Genomic DNA, 24,805 nt, shown 5'->3' with positions numbered 1-24,805 from the left:
CAGTGCCTAACATTAATATTCACCACAGCTGTATACTTATTTCCTATACATATGCGTGCATATGCCTAATTTAGAAAATAAAATGATCATATTTTTCTAAAATAATTTAAATATAATTTTTTTAATAGCTTTTATACATATAACATAGATTATTAATAACTAATTATGTTGTTATTATGTTTAATAAATTTTTTTGTTAAAATTAATACAACGAATAAATCATTTGATATATCATATATTATTTACTGTGCATTTAATTTATGCTATGTTTTTAAAATAAAATTATTTTTAAATAATTAGTAAAGACGAAAATTCTCAGGAAACTAATTATAACTAAAAATTTCACGTAATACCGAAATATCTAAATATTATTTACTCATATATACGTTATAAAAATTTGTACTCTTTCAAAAAAAAAAAAAAAAAAAAAAAAAAAACATCTCAAATATTCACATATTTATGCGCCCTACGTGAGATTCCAAAAATATTTTATGCAGTCTGTTGAGAAATGTCTGACATTTCATTGACCGTTTATCCAAAGTTCAAAGTTCACACTTCACACTCAGATTTATGAATATATATAGTGGATGTATGCATGATATGGGCACAAACACACACACACACACACACGCACACACAGAGTAAGCACGCTCGACCGCGCACAAATTCCAGTGACTCGTGCATTATCATTCTTCAGGCTCTCGCACTATTTTAGCTTTTTCAAGTGCAACACTTGCTGGCATTCCAAAGTAAAATGCATATTTTTGCATTTGAATTTATTTGACATTTTAATGAGCGCATAATGTCAGAGCCGAGACGCAGAGAGAGACACAGGTAACAGCGACACTTGGAATTCAACGTGCGCGGCTGCTTCTCAATTTAGCTCGTTGCCACTGTCGCTTCACGCCCAACAACTGACGGCCCCCCGCTGCGTGACCCAACTGTATCTCTGACTAACTGGGTCACTCACTTTGGCAGCAGCTGCTGCTGCTGCTGCCGCTGCCGTTGCCGTTGCACTTGAATCTTTTAGGCCGTTGTGGCACTTGTGCATGTTAGACACAAAAATCTAAATTATTTAAGTGCCCACACACAGATAGAGAGAGCCAGATAGTGGGAGAAGAACAGGTGGGAGACAGATGCAAACACATCCGTTTTTTTTTTTTTTTTTGCTTGCCCAGTGCACAGCTGCTAGATACCCTTTAAAAAAATGTCTTGAAGTGCATAAAAATATAGATTAAAGATAATTCTTTTTTTTTCTCGCATAAAATCTATTTGCTTGCCTCTTGACTGACAGAGTCGTTAGCACTAAGCAACCTATTTTCAAGTGCTCTTATGTACAGGGTATAGAAAAAGTTAACGCACACTCGCACACAGACGAAAAAAAAAAGCAACATGCAAAAAGCGCCAAAGTGAGTATTGCACTTGTTGTTGCTGTTTGGCTTTATGCAGCAGACACACACACACACACACACACACACAGACACAATTTACAACCACACACACACACACACGCACTCGAACGCTCATATTTTTTGGCATCATTTAGATGCTCGTCGAGCAACTGATGCAAATTTAATTTGGACACCTCACACAAAAAGCGCGCGCGTGAGCTGACGACTGGGTTTGGTGGCTGTTGGGGCTGTGGGGCTTCTGGGGGATGCTGCTTGTGGTACACCCATGGGGATTTGGTTGAGGGTAGCTATCTGCGCCATAACTTGCGCTTGAGTGTGTATGAACTGCAACTAATGATGTTGCAGGCACTCGAATGCGCCTTTTTGATTTAACGATCGACTTTTTTTTTATTTTTGTTGTAAGTGAAATTCTCTTTATTGTTGTTGCTGTTGTTGTTGTTGATGATAACGCGTCGTGAAGTGGTTGAAGGTTGCAGATTGGTACGCAGTGCGGACCAGAGCTTAATGACTGGCTGGCTCGGTTTGGTTAGCTGGTTTCCTGGCTGCCTGGATGGCTGCCTGGCTGCGGTTTATGGTTGCCTTTTGACTTTTGGTTGGTTGGCTGAGTGTTTTTTCCCTTTTCGCACCATGGCCTATAAAGTTTATGCGCCGTTGCACAAAGTTTATCATAAACTTGACTGCAGCTCCAGCTGCACAAAACAAAAGTACGAAAAATACAAATTGATTCTGTTTTCCATCAGCTGCAAGTGGCTGACTTAAGCCTCTGATTGACCTTGTTGAGCTGTCGAATTGGCATCGAACTAATACAAATGTTATGCCGGCTCAAGGGATCAAAATATGCTTAGCTGTGTGCTTAGGTGTGTTCATTAAGCTGCTTAACGCCCTTGCGGCCGATTGTTCTTTGAATGCTGCCCACAATCGCAGCCAAATCGATGGCAATATATAGACATAGTCACACACTTGAAGTATTTACAAAGCTCAATCTCAATAGACAGCGAACGTGCTTTTCAGCAATTATAATCAGAGCTGAGGTAGGGGAGACGTGACTGAATGGGTGCCATATAGAACTTCGAACAACGTTGAGCGAAACACCACAGATGCGAGGCTATTTATAGACATGCATATATATATACATATGTATGTACTCGTACATTCTCCTGGTTTTGTCCCATTTTGTAACCCCAAGTTTAAGGCAAACAAAGGCAAAGCGCGCAATGTCTGCGACGCAAATAAAATATTTTCGTCAAATAAAAAAGAGATATTATGGGTATTATGTTTTTAATGTCACTCAACGTGAAGCATTCGAAGCTGAAGTAATATGAAAAGCTCTGCTCAAGCACCACAAAATATTGAGAGATTACGAAACATGTTGACTAACTTAGGCAATGTGCGCAGTATATTGAGAATAAACATTTGAGGAAGAGCAGCCTAATAAGCCTAGAGCATAAAGCGCTTATGAAACAAGTAAATTAAACATAAATAAAATATATATTAATGTTGTGTAAGGCATATCTACTGCATTCCAAGTATAACTATCAAATACCAACTAAGGTTGAATAAGCACAAAGAGATTATTAAACATAAATAGAATATGTCAAAGTCTTGTAAAGCACGGCCTGAGCTGTATGCCAACTAGCATATATAACATTATAATTTCCATATGAGTTATTCATGACTAGTTAAGTAGAGCAAACGACTTAAAGCATTTAAGCCTCTGAAAACAGAACTGCTTTAAGCGCTGTCGTGGGAGGGTCAGAAAGGGGCTTCTGAAAAATTCAATAAGCTGCTCATCTTAAACATCAGCGACGCCTAGGTCCTTCTCGGGGAGTTTGCCTACATCTCTCTGTGTATATATATGTGTGTGTGTGTATGGCATATTTATTAAAATCGCTGTGTACAATTTTATTTTGCATATCAAAAGGCAACTTGGGCTTGTTGCTGTGCAGATGCCATCTATGGGAACAGGAGCTACCCAGCGGGCGAATGCCGCCAATGCCTGCTTAGAGATGTATGTATATAGCATACAAAATAGCACACACATTGACACCCACACACACACACAGACGCAGTGGGCAATGCGCGTTTAGAAATTGTTGTTGTGGTCAAGCAAATAGCTGAAGGCGTCAAAAGCCTACTCAAATAGACTACAGCTACTCGAGATGGTTTATGATAGCTGCAGAATATTTTTGAATATCATGGATTCTTAGCCACTTAAAAAAGCCGGCCAGCCTCACTTGACTGCAACGCCAGCGCCAGCCCTGGGCTGTTTGCAAAAGTCTTTGCATGAGAGCAGCAGCAGGAGTAGCAGCAGGAGCAGGAGTAGCAGCTGCAGCTGCATCTAAGGCAAACTCACTGAGTGCAGCTCAATGTAATACAAGAATTAATGGCATCCGTTGCGTTCATTGACATGGCATTTACATTCGCCCACTCGCACAGCTCGAGACTAGAAAAAAAAATCTATAGAATATATAAATTTGCGCTCTGGCTCTGCTACAGCTTACACTTCATTTAACAATCTGGCTGACGGGCGTGGCGATGCATTAATCAAACATTGAACATGCTGAAAACTAATTTAGAAACTCAAAGCTGAGAAAGCCAAGTTAAATATATTAGGTATGCAAAAATTCAATTTAGAAACTTCAAGGTAAAAAATAAAATAAAAGTGCGAGTCAATATAAAATTTTAAATATATTTATGCTCAAAGCGAAACATGGTACACCGCTTCAACTTATGCCTTCATCCATTAGACCTTAAGAAAAATCAATAATAAATTATTAAAAACTTGCAAAAAGGATTTATTTGCTTTTTCCTTAAGAGCGTTATACCCTGTATATACTTCATATTTGTATTCAGCTTAAATGGCTTATGGAAAGTTTTTCTCTGTGCAGCACTCAGCTATAAGGCTTATAGTTGACTATAAAAAAATATTTTAAAAAAAAATAAAATATCAAGTAGGCGTGCTCTAGTCGAGACTACTCGACTATGATATTCCCTAAACCGTTCGAAGACTAATAATATCCGATATCCAAGATATAGTAAAAACAAATCAAAATTGTATTATGCCTGAATCTACATACAAAATTTGGAGACTTTAACTCTTAAGTAGAAAATATAATTTTATAAATACACTTTTATTCGATAACACTAAAAAAAAGAATATTTTATCGATTACCGATTATCGAAATTTCAAATCTCTAGCATTAATAGGTCCTGAGATTGATGTGCTCATGCTTTTGGACGAACAGGGCTAGATCGACTCAGTTTTTATACTCTATGATTTCAGTCATGTCTCCTACTACCTTATATGTTCACTTTTGCAAAATCGTAATACCTTGACTTTCCACCTTTAATTAGGTTAGGGTATACAAGTGTAAATGCCTGAAATAGGACTGTTTTTTACTTCATTAATGGGGAGAAAATATATGTACGCCATATTATGCAAGTATTGCCTTTTAATGGAAGCGAACAATAATGAAAACCTAGTAAAATCATAATGAAACGGGCTTTTGTTTTCTTCTTGGAAGTCGCTGAACATCGGCATACCCTAAAACCAATTTTCAAAACGAGCCCTTCAAGGGCTTCAAAAGCTTCATGAGCCGTTGACCTCGCTTCTGATTTTCGATGTTCGGCAACATTGAGAAATCATTTGATGCCAAATCAAGGCGATTGACCCATTTATTTTATATTTTGAGTGCTCTCTTGTCTGAGCCGATTCGTGAGAGCTCGTCTCATTGTCTTGGTGATGTTTGATTCCTCTTCAGTGACTGGATGTCCTTAATTCACCGAAAAGTACTGCTCAAAACAAAACAAAAAGTTTGTGTATCATGCCGTACTGACTGAAGTATCTTAAGAGTTAGTCTGCACCATGGGCGAAATGGTCTTTTTGTGGCACAAAAAGTCTTTGCATTATATAAGTAAATACTCTCAAGAAAGATGAGAACAATTTTTTGTTTTATTTCAATTGTAAAAAATGTAAATTTAATGTTGACCAATTAAAATAAATTTTTTTGTAATAAATAAAGAAGGAGGCCATTGCACCACAGTGCAGCTGTAGAATTACTAGATTTTCGGCAAAACTGGGAAAACATTTCGAGAGTATGCTTTCGCGTTCAACTTTTATTGTATTACCATTATTATATTTCCTGCATGCTTATTGTGTTCCCATAGGTTATTGAAGTAGTTAGTAAACTCATCAGATAGATGGTATGAGAAATATAAGAAAAATATAGTGAACGCAATTTCGAGTTGACGCTCAAAAGTCATACAAAATTCATAGGGTTTTGCCATAAATCTCATATGCCAATGACAGTGCCTGTCAATAATGGGGAAAGTTTTTCGTCTTGACAAACAACAGCGAGAACAAAGTTTATTAAGTTTGCGCCATAGCGTAAGCCATATTAAAATACACTTTGCTACAACAAGATACAAACAGACAGAAGCACTCACTCACACACTCTCACTCTCACTCACACACACACACACACACATGATAATCACCAAGGAAAATCGAATAATATGAAGTGAAATTGAAAAAATAACGTTGCCTACTTATGAGCGCCGTCTGAACTGAACTACTTCAAAAACGCATAAAAAATCAATGGCAACGAATGTGCGCAATAAATGTCAGTGAAAACGCAAACAACAACAACAACAACAATAAGGGAAATGAAAATGAAAACGCCAAAGAAAACTTCACATGGCGTATTCTCTTCTTTTTTTTTTGTCGTTTCCCAGAGATTTTTTTCCGCTTTATTCCCCACATAACATACTTGCGTGTTCGTATAAGTGGCGGATGTGGAACGGGCGCGTGGGGAGCCGTGTGGGGCGCGGCAGTGGGTCTGAAGTGAGCGTGTGAATTGGTCGCGGGGCATACAAATTGAAAATCCGCCATAAATTGAAGAAGAAGGCGAAAGCAAAGTCGGCGTCTCAAAAGCTGATGACAATTTATTGTTCACACTTGTAACTGATGATGGTGCTTAGAGCCACACACACACACACACACACACACACACACACACGTGCAGCAATTTGTGCCATGTGTTTGCCCAAGTATATTTCATTGTCTGCAGACCAAGCAAAAAAGTAGGCTCTACAAATTGCTAGCCATTATTTCCAAAGTCAATATACGATATATATATGTTATATATATAGAGAGAGAACATGTATATATATATATACACAACATAAATTTGATTCCGTTTTATATTTTAGCTGGCCAGGTGCGCGCACGTGTGTGTGTGTGTGTGTGTCTGACATTCGATGATTTAAAAGGCAGCGCACAACTTTTGCATAACTTGCTCTTTCAATTCTCTTTCCTAAGTTCTTTCACTTTTTCGTGCGCTTGTAGTTGATTTTCATTTTCAACTTTAGCCATTTACAATGGAGTTTAGCGGCCGCCTTGGCTGCCGGCTAAGTGGTTTCATAACTTGCATTCAAAAACTACTCGCATCTCTCGCCATCAAACTTTGCCAATGCGCGCACAAAGCTTAAAAAAAAATGAAAATAAAAAAAAATAAAACTAAATGCGAGAATAAAAAATAAAAATGAGCGCAAAGGCTGCGTTCCTCCTCTTCTCATACTTGGCTTCCGGGCCGCTTTAAATGATGCGGCAAATGATTTAAGATGAAGCTCCTCATCGTGTATTGCATAACAATTTGTTGTTGGCCCCATTACAGCTGGACAGGGCCTGTTGACGCGCCAGCGCCTCCATACTCGTTCATCACATTTAAATTCATAACAGCGAGAAAAAATACTCGCCCAGTGGGGATGGGGGAAGGGAAAAAATTACAAAATATAAGAAATGGCTCTTGGGGCAAACAACAGGAATCCGTTTTGTTGTTGCCTGCACGGCGAGCGAAATTTATGAGGCTCGCTATAGCTACTAAGTCGCAGCTAATAGCGGCTTTAGAATTTATAGAGTTTTCGTCTGCGGCTTAGCAGTGCTTGGGCCATGGACACTGAGCACGTTACGTATACGCAATATCAATAGAGCAAAGCCACACGGCTGCCGCATAAAGTTTGCCGCGCACGAAATAGCTCTGTGTGCGTGTGTGTGTGTGTGGCTGTGGATATATATTACTAAAATTGGCCAAGTTATACCTAAAGACTCGAGCTGCGCAAAGAATCGAGCTTAAGTTATATAGATGGCAAATCAAGTTAAGGTTAAATAAATACGTTTGTTTTCTCTGAGCCTATAAAAAATCAACTTTGATTCTATTATGAATCAATGTTTCATGCCTTAATAAATGGACAGCAATAAATACAGTTACGGATGAAGTGTCTTATTTAATACTCTATCCAATAGAAATGCGTTCATATCAAGCCTAAAGAAGAAATCGTAAAATATCATATGTAAAATAATCAAGAAATGGACAAAATTAAAATAAAATAATTAAATCTTAAAATGAATGTAATAGCTAAATTTGAATTCAATAATTATTGTAAAGTAATATAGAATATATAGATAAATAAATTAAAAGGTATATTTTAAAGGAAACTGAAGAAAATTGTAATAATAAATTTTCAATATTTAATATTACAAAATTATATTAAATCTTATTTATTGTTTTCAATTAAAATATTATTGACCACAAATTTATTGTCATATTTTGCTTGGATTTATTTTCTTCGATAAGTTTGATGTCCCATACTACCAGATATAATGTGGAAAATTAAGTTTACTAAGTTTAACGATAAGTCTGAAAATATTATAATAACTTCTTGGTCTACACTTCCCTTGATAGTATTAGGAATTCAACCAAACTATAATAAATATATAATTAATATAAAGTCATACTTTTAATAGTTTCATTTAACAAAATATATTATTATAATATATGTATATGTTTCTTGATAGAGTATACAAAATTTGTAGTGCCGAAATCCCTCTCTACTTTTGTGGTTATTTAAAGCAAAGGCCTATTCTACTTTTTTGACATATTATTGCTGTAATTTTTGCGGCAAAACGTTTAGTTGAGCCACATAAATAATAAATAAATAACATAAATACCCACACTGGCACATACAGGCACACACACGTACACAGAGAAGGGCAGAGCGAGGCGCTGAGAAAGGGAGAGCGCGGGGCTGGGCATCCAGTCAGGCGTGAGGCTCTGAGGTTTAGGAGCGGTTTACATAATGATGACCTACGTGCAAAAGACGAACCGTTTCCATTGTTGTTGTAGACTTTTCTTTTAGAATCTTGGTTCCCGTGGCTGTGGCTGGGGCTGTGGCCGGGGTAAGAGTCTTGATTTACAAGCCGGTTAGACGAGGCGCTTGTGGATGGGCACAGTCAACCTCGACTGAGTTATAACGTGGGCTGGCTTCTGTATTAATTTGCATTTTGTTGACTCAATTCATGCAGCAAAATGTTTTTACATAGATTTAGCATAAAATATTTAAAACAACTTCTGAAAAGCAGCGAGCAGCAGCAACAACACAACAAAAAAAGTGTAAAGTTTTTCCTTTATTTTAATTGTTTTTCTTCTTTTTTTTTTCGTGTACTACTTTTGTATATAACTGTATTAGGGGTAGTCCCTCCATCGATATGCAAATGCGTTGCCACCGAGAGAGAGAGAGAGAGAGAGATAGAGAGAGAATGCGAATCAAATTGAAAAACTTTCAAGTGCTCTCAACTAATAGTCGTAAATATTTATGCATCCATGTGTAAGCCGGGCAAATGAAATTCAAATGTCTGTCCAACTGTCTCAGCTAGACTTAGCCGCAGTCCTTGGCCACGCCCTCAATGTGAGTATGTGGGCGGTAGTTCAATCAATGCTGGCTGCTTTCATTTAAATCCTTGTTATGTGCCAAGATTATATCACAATTGAGTTTTGCCAGCACCAAAGCTCCAAACAAACCAAACCAAACCAATGCAAATCGAAAAAAAGAACAGAACATATTTTGCTGGAATACATTGCTAATGAAATTAAATTGAAATTTTTTTGGTCATTGCTATTTTACAACACTGGCAGTGGCATACACATACAATCAATATTGCGTTCTGCACATAGCTAATAGACATCGACTCCAATATTTAATAGATTGACTGCAAATTATTCTAAAGAATTCAAACGAGATTCCTATGCATTAAAGCAGCATGCGTTTTTGGTATTTTACAACCCTGGCCACAGACAGAGCAATCTATTGTTCTCATCGATTTTGGCAACTTTGTCGCTTTCGCTTTCGCTGTTCGCTGTCCGCTGTCGTTTAATTTGCGGCAGCTTAACTAAGCCGCTTTGCAACAGACTTTTGAAATATTTAACAATCTATATAAACAAATAAGAGCATGAGCATCATGGCATCATGGCATCATGGCTGACAGCCAACGTAACAGCCGCCATGCCAGCGTCATTTTCATCTGCATCTCATTGAGGCTCCGGCTGGGCTCGGCTCGACGCGGTTGCCATATCCTGTTGCCAACTAATATAAATTTATGTCCTTAAGAGCGCACAGTGTGACACAGACACGCACAGCAAATTAAAATCAACTGGGAGCAGTCGTTATGGAGGCTTTCACTTTCGCTAATGTGTTATGAGAGGCAGTCAGCCAAGCCGAGCCAAGCCAAGCCAAAGCAAGCCAAGCCAAGCCAAGCAGAGCAGAGCAAAGCAAACCGAAGCAAAGCTCGACTGTGTTGAGTCAAGCAAACCAACCAGTGAGAGTTAATAAGCGGCGGGCGTGTGTGCGTGAGTGTGTGTGTGTGTGTGTATGTTTAAGCAAATAGGTCGCCAGTTATACACACACTCTGTCGCATTTTAACGCCCTAAAGCTTACATTGTAGTCGTCGTCGTCGTCGTCGTATTTGGCCAACTGAAAGACACCGCCAACAAACGGCTACAAACAAGTTAGTGGAAATTAGTGGTGAATTTCTGACTATCAAATACCCTGTATATGATTTGTGTATTGCCGACTTGTATTAGCTTACATTTTTCGAAAAAAAAAATTATATTTATTCTAAAATCTTGATAAAATATACTATATTTTATACACAGTCATATGGACCGAAAAATTTTGTAAGCCCCTTTCTTGCTTACTCTTTACCCATCTCCATCTGGATGTCAAGCTTTCAAACTTTTTTTTTTTTGATTGATCAGGTTTAGCTGCTTTGCATTCCGTTTGAAAAACTTTACCAACATTTAGGCTAACATTTTTTTTTTTTTTTTTGGTAAGATCATTCATTCTATATTTATTGACAATAATATAAAATATGTCTACTTGACGAATATAGATAGAAAAATCTTAAATTATTGATAAAATGTACTTCTCAGATAGGGAATCATTCTCGTATCATATAATAAATACTTTATATTGCCTCACACATAAGAACTTTATCTCTTTATCCAGGGCATAAATTGCCTAGGGATAACATATGCAATACATTTGAATATACCCCTTTATGCAGTTGCTCTTTACGGAGCATCAAAAAGAACTCTAAGAAAATATGCATTAAAAGTTGAATTTTTCTGGGACTGTTATTGTGTGTGCACGTGTGTGCGAGTGGGAGAGTATATGTGTGTGGTTATGAGTGTATGGACCGCAAAAGTCAAAGCAAAAAAAAAAAAAAAAATTAAACGTAAGATTAAGGCGAAGCTGAAATGTGCTGGCCGCTGGCAGGAGTGGCGCTTCGGGGGATTACCAAGCAGCGCGAATGCTGACGAGCATGCACACACACACAACTACACACACATGACATACATACGCACAGTCATCAACACACACTCGTGTTTAATCAGATGCGCATACATACATATCTGAGTGCGAATTTACAGATGAAGTCCGTTAAATACTGTACATGTGTGTGTGTGCGTGTGTGTGTGTATTAGTTTTTTCTCCGCTTATATTTTGCTGGTTGTATCTACACTTATTTCATTTCGCAAGTCACTTTGTTTACTCCACATTTAACTCGACTCGTCATCTCCCCCTGTCTCCCTCTCTCTCTCAATCTCCTGTGAGCGTACGCTGCGTATGAGTGATTAAAAGTTTGAGCATTAAGCAAATTGTATCTAATCCCAGCCACGCCCATCTTTCGACATACAGCAATTTCTTTTCGGTTATGTTAATTAGAGCACGCACCAATACGTATAACCTACAAGCAAATCGTTGTCAGGCAATCAGCAGCGGGAAAAATCGAAGCTCGAATTCCCATTTCTATTTCAACATTTCTGGACTTCAGGCGCTCCTCTCGGCACTCTTCGTCCCTTCTTCTGTCAGCTCTTGGCAGCAAGAACTTCGAGACTGTTTGATTCTACTTTTGCTTTTGCTTGTTGGCCTGGCCAAGACATTTGTGGCCTGATTTGATTTTCGTTTCGAGTGGCACATGCGATTTGGCATTTCAATTTGCTTTCCCGCCCCGCTGTTATCGTCCAATTATTATGCAACAAACAAATAATCAAATATGCTTTTTGAAATCTGGCCACAGCTGTCGCCGCAAGCCTCAGCCTCAGCCCCGGCTTCAGCTTTGGCTTCACCCCGCCCCCATCAGCAACAATAAAGAAAACTTACAAAGAGGCTGATAATATTTCTGTTGCACGCAAAACTTTTTAATCGATGAAAGTTTTGTGGCCCAAGTACGTGTGCCAGACTTTTTGGGACTAGCCTCAGCCGCATGCCAACTTTAACCTTTGAATTCGGGCAACAGCTGCCCCAGCATCGCATGCATCACAAATTTGTCCGAAAATTTGGGCACATATTATTAATTGGTGCCAGATTTCGAACATGACATCAATTCCACTCAAGCGGCACTAAAAAGACTAGCGAAAATTTCTGGGAAACAAATCACAGCAAGTGTGGCCTCTGCATGAGCGAGCCAAATATAAGAATATGTATCGATTGGAAATTTCCCAGAACAAAAATGCTTTATACCTATTAAGACTTTCTGTAGCTGAATCTTTATGCTTGAATGTTTTCAATTGGTGACATAGAAGAGATATTATTTTGTTTATTTAAGAAATAGTATTTAAAATTGGAAAAATAAGTAGAACAAGTATTATTATTATTATTTTATTTATTTATGTATTTTTACTTTTATTTTTATTTATTTATTTATTTTTATTTTTTTTATTTTTTTTTTTTTTTTTTTTTTTTTTTTTTTGAGTGTTTGGACAAAAAAATACAATAGAAAATACATATTTACATTTTTAATATAATTGCAAATTATAAAAGTTTAAGCACTTACTAATTTTTAATATAATTAAAATTATAAAAATTTAAGAATTCGCTAAACATTTCAAAAAAAAATGTTTTTTAATAATAAAATTATAAAAATATTATTTACATTGTTAATATAAAACTAAAACCAAGTTCCTATATAATCGATTTAAAATCTTCACTTCCGAATTTTCCACGATAAATCGATATGTTATTCCCAAAAATCAAATCTAACAGAGTAATCCCGTTTTATTTATGATTAGCTCCCATTAGAAAACTTAAGAACAGGGTCCATTAATAAACTTAAGATTTATACGCCATTTACCATGTCTAGACATTATTTCCAAGCAACTGCCGTTTGGCAGAGATATGAAAATAAATTTACTCCATGCATAAAATTAACTAGAATAATGTGACAGCCGCCTACATATGAGGGAGAACATGGCTGCCTAGCCAGAAAACGATTTGCGTTTATCTATTGACGCATGCATATATTAACAGGGCACAGAACAAGCGTTCGACTAGATAATTACAAGCTAAATAGAAAAAGCTACAAGGAGAGAGCGAGACAGAGGCAGGCAGACAAAGCAGACAGAGACAGACAGACCATAAATAATAATTAAATGCGTGACTAATTACTTGTGTAATTTGCTATTATTAAGCAGCTGCAGCAGCGGCACTAACAAAAGACGGAAGTTGACGTAGTCATAACAGAGATACATAAATACATATATATTTACACACAAATAAGCATATGGGCGAGAAAAAGACAGGGATGGTGAGAGAGAAAGCGAGAGACTCGCATAATGAGCTGGCAATATGTCGAGTTATCGCTAGAAATTAAGTTCAAGTTGCGGCTGCTTGATAGGTATTTGTCAATGCATAAGTAATCTAGGCAAGTGTAGCACGCTGTGTGTGTGTGCGTGTGTGTGGGTGTGTAGGTGGAAATTTGTGTGCCGGTGGGTGTGTGCGGGTGTTGACGATGATTAAGTTGACAACAACTGTCAACTTTGCTTTAGCGCGCGCTGACATAACCTAAACGCACTCACACACACAGACACACACACAGAGAGACACAGAGTTGACACACACACACAAATACATTCACTCAAACTACGTTTGCTATGGCAGCTGCCCTGTTGTGGTTTGGCCCCAGCTCTTGCTCCGCAGCTTAATGAGTCTTGATTTATTTCATTTCCTTCATTTTTCGATACGACGTTGTCGGCGCCGTCTGCGTGTTGTCACCCTTGACTTCCACACACACACACACACAGACACACGCACGCACGCACGCACACACATATTCACTTATTATGCCTTGGCATGTGCTTTCGCACCGCTGTGGCATCTGCTTATTTACATGACAACAACAAAATTCATTACTCTTACGCTGGTTTGGGGCCATCATCTGATGCGCTGCTTCGCCTTCACGATTCACTTTTACCTGTGCGCATGGTTTAATTAATACATTGATTGCTTAATTAAATTTCTGAGCAAGCGACATTTAACGTTGACATCGCTAAGCGATTCCCATTGCTCGCCGCTCCATGCAAATATGCTTAACTTCAAATGCTAATTGAACTAAATGTGCGGATTAAACTAACTCTGTGAGCTAGTTCTAAAACACAAATTGGCTGAAATAGCAAAGGAGCAAAATTCTGTGAAAGCAGACGAGTTATGAGCAGAAGCTTAGGGATTCATGTAAACTATGCTTTACTAAAACTTTTTCAATTAATTGAGAAATGTATATAAAAAATATATAAATAAAAAAAATTTGTTTTCTACATTTCCTTATACACATTTTTTTCATTTGTGGCATAAAGTTTTTAGAGCTGAAAGTTATGAGCAGAAAAAGCTCAGGAATGTAGAAACACAAATTATAAAGTAAATTTGTATATATACTTTTATAGCCAATGAACGTGTTCAATAAAAAAAAATGTGATTTTGCAATAAAAAAAATTGGTCCAACGCAAAAATGTAGGAGCTATTTTTCATAGATTCCAGAAATTTTTGTTATAATTCCTTCTACATTTAAAGAACATTTTGTTGTATGCAGAATACTTTATTTATTTATTTTATTTTATTTTTGACTTTTGCGTCAATTGAATTTATGTCGCTTCGATATAAGCCAATTCTGCATATTTGTTGCAGCACAACAATTGGGACAAAGGCTCAACCCGTTACGCCCGATACATATCGCACAACTCCCACATGTCAGCTTACACGCAAAGCGCGGCGAACAGCTCTCGAAAATTGTTTTCATCCTGCTGTGCGCCTGCTTATCGCAAGCACTGTGTGTGCGTTCGAGGCGCCATCAATAGTTTTTACGTTAGCTCACAACAAAAACAAAAAAAAAACTATAAGTAGCTTTGTCTACGTGTTGGCTAAAAGCAAGACTGTAACTGAAAATTAATATTGAAAATTGTTATATAATTGTAATCTGAAAATATATAACAAATATGATATTTAATTCATAGCTTATATATAACAAAAAATTATTTTATTATTCAGTTGACTTGAAGATTTTTAAATTTTTCTCAAGGCTTTGCATTGATAATAAATAAGCCTAAATAATTCTCTATTTCTATGCAGATTAAACGACAAGTAGCTTAGCATTTTTAGCCTGTAAGAAAAGTAACTAATAGAAAATCAATAAAAATTATTGGATTAGTATTCAAATGAAAATGCCTCCCACTTTAATCTTTAGTTTCAGCTGGAATAAAATTATTTAGATTTCACTCATCTGTTTAACATTTCAACAATTTTGTGCGCTGTGATATTTCTGTCGTTTCATATATATTTTTTTGTATATTTACAAACATTAGCCAGGGGAATCAGTACAGAAGCGTTTTCAATATCCGGCACTTAAATTTTATTACTTTGCACTTTTGATGGCCGCCATTTTGTGCAACCTGTGCTGCACGTGCTCCCAGAGACATACTATCTTGCTCGCGCGCACATTCACATCTAGCTAGCTAGCGGTATTCTGTTGCAGCGCCACTCTGCATATAATCTCCATAAAAATACATATAAACAAAATGTAAAATTCATAAAAAAGAGAAATATAATGCAAAACCGAGCATTTCTCGCCTTGCAGCTGGCATTTTATTCGGTTGCTGTGGCTGCTGCTGCTATATCCCTTCCCCTTGCTCTTGCTCTTTTACTCTCGCTTGGACGCGCTTGCACTTGCACTTACACTCCTCTCTACCTCTCTCTCTCTCTCTCTTGCGCTCTTTCGCCGGCATTGTTTGCGTGCGCTATGCATTTGCTTTGGCCTGTCTGCGGTTACCCTTTTGCTTGCCCCTTTCTCTGTCTCTCTTCCTAACTCTCCCTCTCTCGCTCTGTGGCCCTCTGGCCATGTTTATTTGCCTAAGCGCCGCTTGTTGTTTGTTTACACTTTTTCGGTTTATGTTTCCTCCTTTTGTGCGGGTGTCAATTTTATTTACTTTTTACTGCACCAACTTGACTTTTATGCCCATTTCTGTTCCCGGTTCCCTGCGCACTGCATCTGTTCCCAGCTGCGGACTGTTGCCACTCCGTTCACACAGTGACTGCCTCTCGCTCTCCGTGTGTTGGCTGGCTGCTATGCAATCTAGTTCAACTCAAAAATCTGACTTCTCTTGGCTTCATTTTATTTTTCGCTTTTCTAAGCAACAAAAGTAATCATTTATTTATCTCAGCGTACAGTTGACTGCAGTGCAAAAATAATATAATTTATTTAATATTATTTTTAGCTTAAGGCTAGCTATAAAACAGCAAATTCATGGACCAGCTTGGGTTTTACATAATAAAACTAAATTTCAAGCTATTTCTCTCGCATATATTTATGAAGTTGTAAAATTCCGTATCTAAAGAGAAATGTGGAAAGTTGAAGTTCAAGTGTCAAACCATAAATACCCTGCAAATATTTATTTAGATATAGTATGTGTATAAACTAATGAACGATATGCTCTTCGATTGATCACAAAGGTCTATACCACAAATGATTCAATAAAACTAAGCAACTCAATGGATCATAGCTCAATAAAAGTATAATATTCAGTTTGTATAGACTAGATATAATCGACTACTACTACTGAACAAGATTACTTATACCTAACTAGAAAGGTTCCAATCCTCGATCGTATACCGTTACTAAGTAAGTTCAACGTAAAACAAAACTGGATCCACTTATAATAGTAAAAAAACATACACACATACAATAAAAATCTAACAACTCGGTGTCTCATATCTCAAAATACAGAGTATTTTTTAGCGAAACTCAGCTTAAGGCCTCTCTCACACACACACACACACATGCACACACTCAGCTATATATTCGCTCACATAATGTAAACATAAACAGGGCAATAAAATATGAAAAGCCTGAGGCAAACAGCGACAGTCGTCAACAGGCAGCCACACCCGCTGAATCGAAGTCGTAGTCAAAGTCAAAGTCGAAATCGAAATCGAAGTCGAAATCGAGATGGATATTACATTTGCCGTGGAGAATGCACACGATGAGAATATATTGAGGTTCGATTTGCCATTGGATAAAGAGGTGAGATAGAAAAACCTATTCAGGTTAAAAGTCTAGCCAACTGATTATAGAATTGGTCTTTTCAGCTATATTTGTCGTTCATGTTGTCGCTGCTCACGCTCGAGCCGCATCCCAATGACAGTCTCAACTGCGATGAGGAGACTCTGCGCATGCGTCAGCAGTTAATCATGTACAAGGCGGAGGTGGATGCACTCGATCGCAATGCCGACGACTACTACGAAAGGAAGGAAAAACTGATCTTCAAGATCTTTTGTGAGTTTCGCGGCCTTGTCTATGATCCTGAAACGCTGGAATGCTGCCAGGAGCCGCCGGAACTCGAGAATAATTAATTAATTAATTGATGGCAGACAAGTAATTTAATGAATAAAGCTATGCAGATCAAGCTTTTTAATTTAAACCTGGCTATCGATAAATATCGATTGGTGGACAGCTTATCGAACATCAAAAGCAGACCAAAGCTCTTAAATCGAATAAATCAAACCAGCTAGAGCTTAAACTTTCTTAGCCTTGCTGCACTGCGACCCCAGCTGCTGTCTCGGCTTGGCTTTTAAAATACACCGAAATCCGAATACCTACAGTTAGAAAAACACGCTGTCAGAACATGGCCAACAGTGCGAATGCTGGAGCTCTAGTTGTAGCCTAGCCTTTGTGCCCCGTCTACAAATTAATTTCAACTCAGTTGGAAGCCTAAGCTAAAAACCATTTGAATGCCAGGCAAATTATTCAACAACCAAATAAACAAGCAGCCGGGCGTGGCAGTAGGCACCCTCATTGCGTCAGTGTGTGTGTGTGTGTGTGTGTGCGTCCGCAAAATGACTTAACATGTCTGAAACTGATTATAGCTCTGGCAAGCCAAGTAAAATATATAAGCAAATGTACAGACGTATATATATTTGTATTTGTATTTATATGTATATGTATGTATGTATATGTGTGTATATGTATGTGTGGTTGTCCGCACCATTGCTTACAGGTGCCACCAAGTGGCCGTGTTCATGTGGCTTACGCACGACTTGTGCGTAGACATCATTAGGCAAAAGTGTGTATATTTTAATACCCTGTAACACATACATCATGAGGGCTTACGACAGTGACAAAGAAAAATGCTTTACATAAAATAAATGGATGAAACTATGCAAATGTTAATTTGCCTACGCACGATTAATCATGCCTAAAAAGTTCTGGCAATATGCATAACTAGTATGACAAAATATAATGTGATTTTAGACGTCTTTCGATAAATATCGATAAGAGTTAACAGTATCACAACATATAGCACATATAGAATTTTACTAATTTAATAATAGCTAGATATTATTTCGTCCAACTTTATCAATGTTGATAACGATATCTATCGAAGAACAACAATTTAAAGAACTTCACATTAAAAACTTATCATTTATATATAATACAGGGTAATTTCTTGCCTACTTTTTTACCTCTATACATGTACGTATTCCCATTACTTTCTGTCTATGTCAAGAATGTGAAAATAAATTGGCTTAGGTGCCTGTTGGAATGCTGAACTAACGTCAAACTGAATAGAACTCCATCGTATTGAACATCGTACTGGAACCGGATCGGAGCCCAAAGTGAAGGTTCATTAAAATTTGACTTTCGCTGCATGCTGCAAAGGGCGGGCCAGGCAAATCATTGGAATTTGTTTAATTAAGCATAGTTACCTAACATGTTGACATGTGCGCGCTTATCCAGCCCTATTCGCACAAGAACCCTTCAATTAATTGTCCTATCGAATTTAATAGTAGAACGCTGAAGGCCAAAAATTTAAACTAGCTGCTTGAGATATCAGCGGGAAAATTTCGCGTTCATTAATTATCGCAACAAAATGCGTAGCTCCTCCACGCTCACTCTCCCTCCGCTCGACAGCTGAAGACCTTGCTCGCTGCATGGGCGCTGCCAGGCACACATGCACACGCCCCCTGTTGGGCAGAGGGTGTAATTAAGCAACATTTACCGTTTCGGCGTTGCCACACCACGTTCGCTTGGCCCGTCTTGCTCGGTGTTTGGCTCGCGGTTTTTAGGTGCGTGCTGTGCCAGGCTGTACAACTCCGCTGCTCTCTGCCATTTCGACCCATTCACTCAAGTATTAATAACAGCCAAAGTGTTGCCTGGGAAATTTATTAAGATGCCGTCGCCGGCAGGCGTTGCCACTCGGCCCAGCTCGTTGATGCCTCAGCTGTTGCCACTTCAAAATATTTTAGGGTCTTTTCTTTTCATTTATATATATTTTTTTTCTTTCTCACTCACCCTCTCTCCCTCTCTGTTTAGTAGTTTTGTTTTGTTTGGAGGAGGCCTTGGCGCTTGTGTCTATAATTTGGCCAATTATTTACAATGTGGCGTATGCGAAATATTTAAAGAGCCTTAAAGAAGGCATAGCGAATTTCTAAGAAACTTTTACAAAATTCATTTAATATTGACATCATCAGTGCCTACGCAATTTTTATGGCCTAAGCTGCAGCATACAGAGGAGTTTAAAAATCTTGAATATATTTGCTTTGAAGCAGAATTATTTCACAAATTTTTTATATAAAAAATATATTTGCTCTGTTCAATCACAACTTTTGCTCTTAGCCGTTAGCTAATGTAAATAAAATATGAAGACTTGACAAATAAATTTATTTTATTTACAGTCTAGTATGAAAAGACGTGCTCTTTTATACTATTTATTTTTGTATATTTATTTAATTACGTATTTGTTTGTTTATTTATTTAATGATATATTTTGAAACATTTTATCAAAATTGTGTTTACTTTTATTTCCTTAATGTTTTTTCTACAATCAACATTTTTTTATTATTTTTATTTATCAACACTTTATCTCACTCGCAGGAGTCATCAAACAATTTTTCATTTTCTCACTATTTTGCTGTGGTCGGTTTTATGGTTAAGCTCTGTGAGCAATTTGCTCGCTCTCGTTTATTTCTAAATTGCGTGTACTAAATAAATAAATTGGCTTTCAGCAACTATTTTTATGAGTGAAACTTCTTGCAGCCATCGCTGAGCAGTAAAATAATATTTTATTTGGCGCTCATTGGGGTACAATATATTCAAATGTATCTCACAATATGTAGGTAAAGCTGTGAACTAGAAAATGATGGTCTAATAGATGCCCAGTAAATTGAAGCAAATAGTGGAGAGGTAAGGTAAGAAAGTTTTCCGGTTTTTCCTTAACTGATGTCTGTGAGATAAACCTATTGAGACTTGCTCTAACATCGATAAGTAAATAAATGAAGCCAGTAGAGACGAGCTTTTTCCTTATTTTTAAATAATAAAATATTTATATATATTACAAAAAAGACCATAGCATTGTTTTGTAGTTTATTTCAAAAGTCTCATGTCTCATCTCTCTCAGTTTCTGCGGACGCTGGGTATACAATATGACACCCACATATATTTTCCGGTCAGTCATAAACTTTCCACCAATGAGTCAGCCATACAAGTCTGCCCGGGTCTGGTTCGTGGCTGCCCAGAACTCTAATAGCAACTGCACAAAAGATGAACTGAAAGTGTCATAAAATAGTTTTTAGCCACAAAAAGACAGCGGTTGCAGTTGGTTGAAGAAGAATAATGCGAACTTTGTGTGATGCGATTGCTAAATGAATACTGCAATATGGCTAACTCTGAAAAACTACTTTTTCTGCTTGCACTCAATACTTCTGGAATATTCAAGGGAATGAACATGATGAAAATTGTCAAAATTCCTTAATAAAAGTATCAAAATACAAATATAAATTATTTAATTTTTTGTCTGCAATATAAAATGTTACAAGGGATAGTAATCCCTTGTTCACTATTTTTTATGCATGCTTTATTTATGAATTAATAAACTCATTCATGTAGAGGAGAAATTTCGGGTAACATGATGTGAATACAAACACTATTAAATTTCGCCAAAGAAAAGAGTTTTAATGCAAGCAAAAATTGACAGCTGTAAAATGCGTAAATACTTATTTTTTTAAGGGCGTTTTAAATTCAGAAAGAACTATAGGTTTATATCTTCTTTCGACGAGAATATTTTTTTTATGTTTTTGTCATTCGCATGCTGAGCTTCGATAGTGAGAAGGATAAAAAAATGGCACGAACGGGCGCAACCAACTGCCTAATACTCGTGCTGGGTCCAAGAAAAAGTTTAATTAAAAAATAATAAAGATTAAAATTTTTTAATATGCTTCACCAGCATGGCTCCACTATTTATAGAGCTTTCTGTATATGTATATATATATATATAAATATATATGTAGAAAGATGATGAGCACTGCCTAGAGCTAATATTCTTTGGTGCGAAACGTGAACGAGAATAAGATAAAATAAAATAGTGGAAAATGGAGCGCAAAAATATCTCCGACACTCGCAGCGGGTGTGAATTTATGGCCGTAGACGTAAGGTCATAGTTCAGCATATGTCTGCATGGCTTGGCCCAACAAATCATCATTAAATGGGGGCACATAGAGAGCGTGGACAGCAGCCATAAATAATAATTTAATTATTTTATTACTTAAAAATGCACAACAAATGCGCTTTATACACGCGCTCGCAATTAACGCCGCTCACTTGGCAGCCTTAAAGTCCGACGAATAATTGCCTCAATAAAATATCCAAATGAAACGTAGCCCTAAATAAAGTGAGCAGCACGGTCCAAAGAATTCATTCAAGCAACAAAGCAGTCAAGAGCCAACTCGTAAGTAACTGAACAGGCTAAAGCGTAGAAGGACTAAGAAGAACAAATAAAGGAGCTCAAGCTATGCAGTAGCCGACTTGTTGATATCCACTTTCAGAGAGATTGAATGAGTGGTAAATTACATAATTATACCAAATCATTGAAACTAAATAAAACGTACATGAATTTTAAAAATATAAGATAATTATATATCTGAATCTTTGCTTAGAGATACGAAATCCACATGATGTAAATTGATGGAAGAAACTTTATTTAAGCACCCTCTTGATAACTCTAAAGTAGGCTTACAATGATCCAATGGAAGTGCAAGGAAATATGGATATATCAAAACTCTTTACCAGTTCGAGAGACTTTTCTGCTAATCTGAAACTATAAAACAAATCAGTTTTAATCGATAATATGCATGTTATCGATAGACGTAGCTCAACTTTTCTTTTAAGCTTTTCCGTAAATACTCACTTAACTAGTTGTATGTGCTTGCACAAGAACAGTATACCCCTTTGGTAAACCTGTTCAATGGGTGAGGCGAATAACAAATGGCAGTGACAAAGGAGAAAGGTGGGCGGCGGGGTAGGCGATGCAGGAACATTCAGCAGGGCAACTGGTTTTCATTTCAGCTCTTGCCATGGCGTTTGAAATGTCACAACACAGTGCGACAAAAAGGCGTGGCCACAATTAGCCCAGCCGGTATATACGGTACGGCACGGCAAAATGAAAATGTGCATGTGTGTGTGTGCATACTTTTTGCTGGCAGCGTATGGGTATGCCATGATGCTTATTATGCTTGTGGCAGCCCTTTTAACATGGGCTCCATTTCAGCACGCACACACGACATGGCAAAGGGTGTGTGTGTGTGTGTGTATGTGTGTGTAATCATAATTGTAGTGGTTGCAAATAACAACAACGAAAACAACAACAACGGCAGCAGTGCACACACAACAAAAGGCTCTTTACAGTCTCCTCTGCCTGTTTTCGCCCCGGTTTGCATGTGTAGCCGCCTTTTTCTTTCTATTCGCTGCGCTGTGCTGTGCCTGCTTCAAAATGTCAACTGTAAATTCTTTTGCGCTTCTTCGCCATTGTTGTTGCTGTGGTCGGGTTTTGTTGAGCAGAGTTCATGTAGCCCTCACGGCTAATACAAATACATACTTATTGTGCGAAAAGCACCAACAACAGCTGCAACAACAACAGCTACAGCAACCACAACACCAACAATGCCAAGCACTGGCATTTTATTAAGATGCGCACTAGAATTTGTCTGCCAAACAGCCAACAAAAATGATTGGTACACAAAGGCTGACCTGAACGACAGCAGCGACTGAAAGCGATTCTTAAAATAGTTGCTGAGTCTCAAGAATGAGCTAGCTGAGACTTTGCTGGAGTAAAGCAAGTTTACATATGGAATGCGAACAGCGAAAGGCAGAAGTAGACTAAAGGAGCTGAGCGCGGTCTATGCAGACTAGAAAACTTAGATTGAAGGAGAAGGAAATTTATAAATGTAAAGTGGGTACAGCGTGGGAGCATAGGATTGTAGGAGTATAAGGCTATAGGAGTATAGGAGTATAGGAGTATAGGAGTATAAGAGTATAGGAGTATAGGAGTATAGGAGTATAGGAGTATAGGAGTATAGGAGTATAGGAGTATAGGAGTAGAGTATCGGAGTATAGGCGTCTAGGAGTTAGGCGTCTAGGAGTATCGGAGTATAGGAGTCTCGGCGTCTCGGCGTCTCGGCGTCTCGGCGTCTCGGCGTCTCGGCGTCTCGGCGTCTCGGCGTCTCTCTCGGCGTCTCGGCGTCTCTCGGCGTCTCGGCGTCTCGGCGTCTCGGCGTCTCGGCGTCTCGGCGTCTCGGCGTCTCGGCGTCTCGGATCTCGAGGTCTCGGCGTCTCGGCGTCTCGGCGTCTCGGCGTCTCGGCGTCTCGGCGTCTCGGCGTCTCGGCGGCGTCTCGGCGTCTCGGCGTCTCGGCGTCTCGGAGGAGTCTAGGCGTCTCGGCGTCTCGGCTCTCCGTCTCGGCGTCTCGGCGTCTCGGCGTCTCGGCGTCTCGGCGTCTCGGAGTCTCGTCTCGGCTCTAGGCGTATCGGAGTCTCGGCGTCTCGGCGTATAGGTCTCGGCGTCTCGGAGTATAGGAGTCTAGGCGTATAGGCGTCTAGGCGTCTCGGCGTCTCGGCGTCTCGGCGTCTCGGCGTCTCGGCGTATAGGGTATCGGAGTATAGGTCTCGGCGTATAGGAGTATAGGCGTCTAGGAGTATAGGAGTAGGAGTATAGGAGTATAAGGCTATAGGAGTATAGGAGTATAGGAGTATAGGAGTATAGGAGTATAGGAGTATAGGAGTATAGGAGTATAGGAGTATAGGAGTATAGGAGTATAGGAGTATAGGAGTATAGGAGTATAAGAGTATATAAGTATAGGAGTATAGGAGTATAGGAGTATAGGAGTATATAAGTATAGGAGTATAGGAGTATAGGAGTATAGGAGTATAGGAGTATAGGAGTATAGGAGTATAGGAGTATAGGAGTATAGGAGTATGGGAGTTTAGGAGTATAGGACTATGGAGTTAAGCTAGAAGAGTATAGGAGTATAGATAGAAGAGTGTGGAGGCATAGGAGTATAGGACTATAGCTGTTAATACAAATATAAAAAAAAAAGGCAAGTGTTTTTCACAAAATATGCCAGCTTAGAATTCAATTTCCTTTGAAAAAACTTCAAATCAAATCAATTACGCCACAGCTTAGATAGCAAATAAAATGTATGAACTAACAATAATACACAAATAAATAAAGCCAAAACAACAAATATAACAATGGAATTTTTTCAAAAAAACGGAGCTCAGTTGGCGACAATCGAATAAACAAAACTCAATTTGCTCTGTAAACAAAAAGTTATGAATCAGAGCGGATTTTTCAACGGAAGAGAAAATAATGAAGAGGCGCAACCAAGCAATTGATTTCGGTGCAGAAAAATTGTCGTCGATGAATAAATAAATGGAAACATATTGATTGATGGACAAGCATAA

The 24,805-nt window shown here is 38.1% G+C and overlaps 2 protein-coding genes across 2 annotated transcripts in view; one reads left to right on the top strand and one right to left on the bottom strand.

The window, feature by feature from the left end:
- dpr2 (defective proboscis extension response 2) overlaps window positions 1-24,805 on the bottom strand; it is an 87,566-nt gene that overhangs the window by 13,403 nt on the left and 49,358 nt on the right. The window lies entirely within an intron of this gene.
- LOC115562728 (uncharacterized) lies at window positions 16,923-17,457 on the top strand. Its single transcript, XM_030384733.2, has 2 exons — window positions 16,923-17,097; window positions 17,163-17,457. Exons 1-2 carry the CDS (start codon window positions 17,023-17,025, stop codon window positions 17,424-17,426), a joined length of 339 nt encoding a protein of 112 aa, XP_030240593.1. The 5' UTR covers window positions 16,923-17,022; the 3' UTR covers window positions 17,427-17,457.

The sequence above is a fragment of the Drosophila navojoa genome, chromosome 3, assembly GCF_054131105.1.
Source record: "Drosophila navojoa isolate 15081-1374.11 chromosome 3, UAZ_NAV_1.0, whole genome shotgun sequence".
Classification (NCBI taxonomy): Eukaryota; Metazoa; Arthropoda; class Insecta; order Diptera; family Drosophilidae; genus Drosophila; species Drosophila navojoa.
The sequence above is the reverse complement of the archived record's forward strand: the minus strand, read 5'-3'. Positions and strand labels throughout refer to the sequence as shown.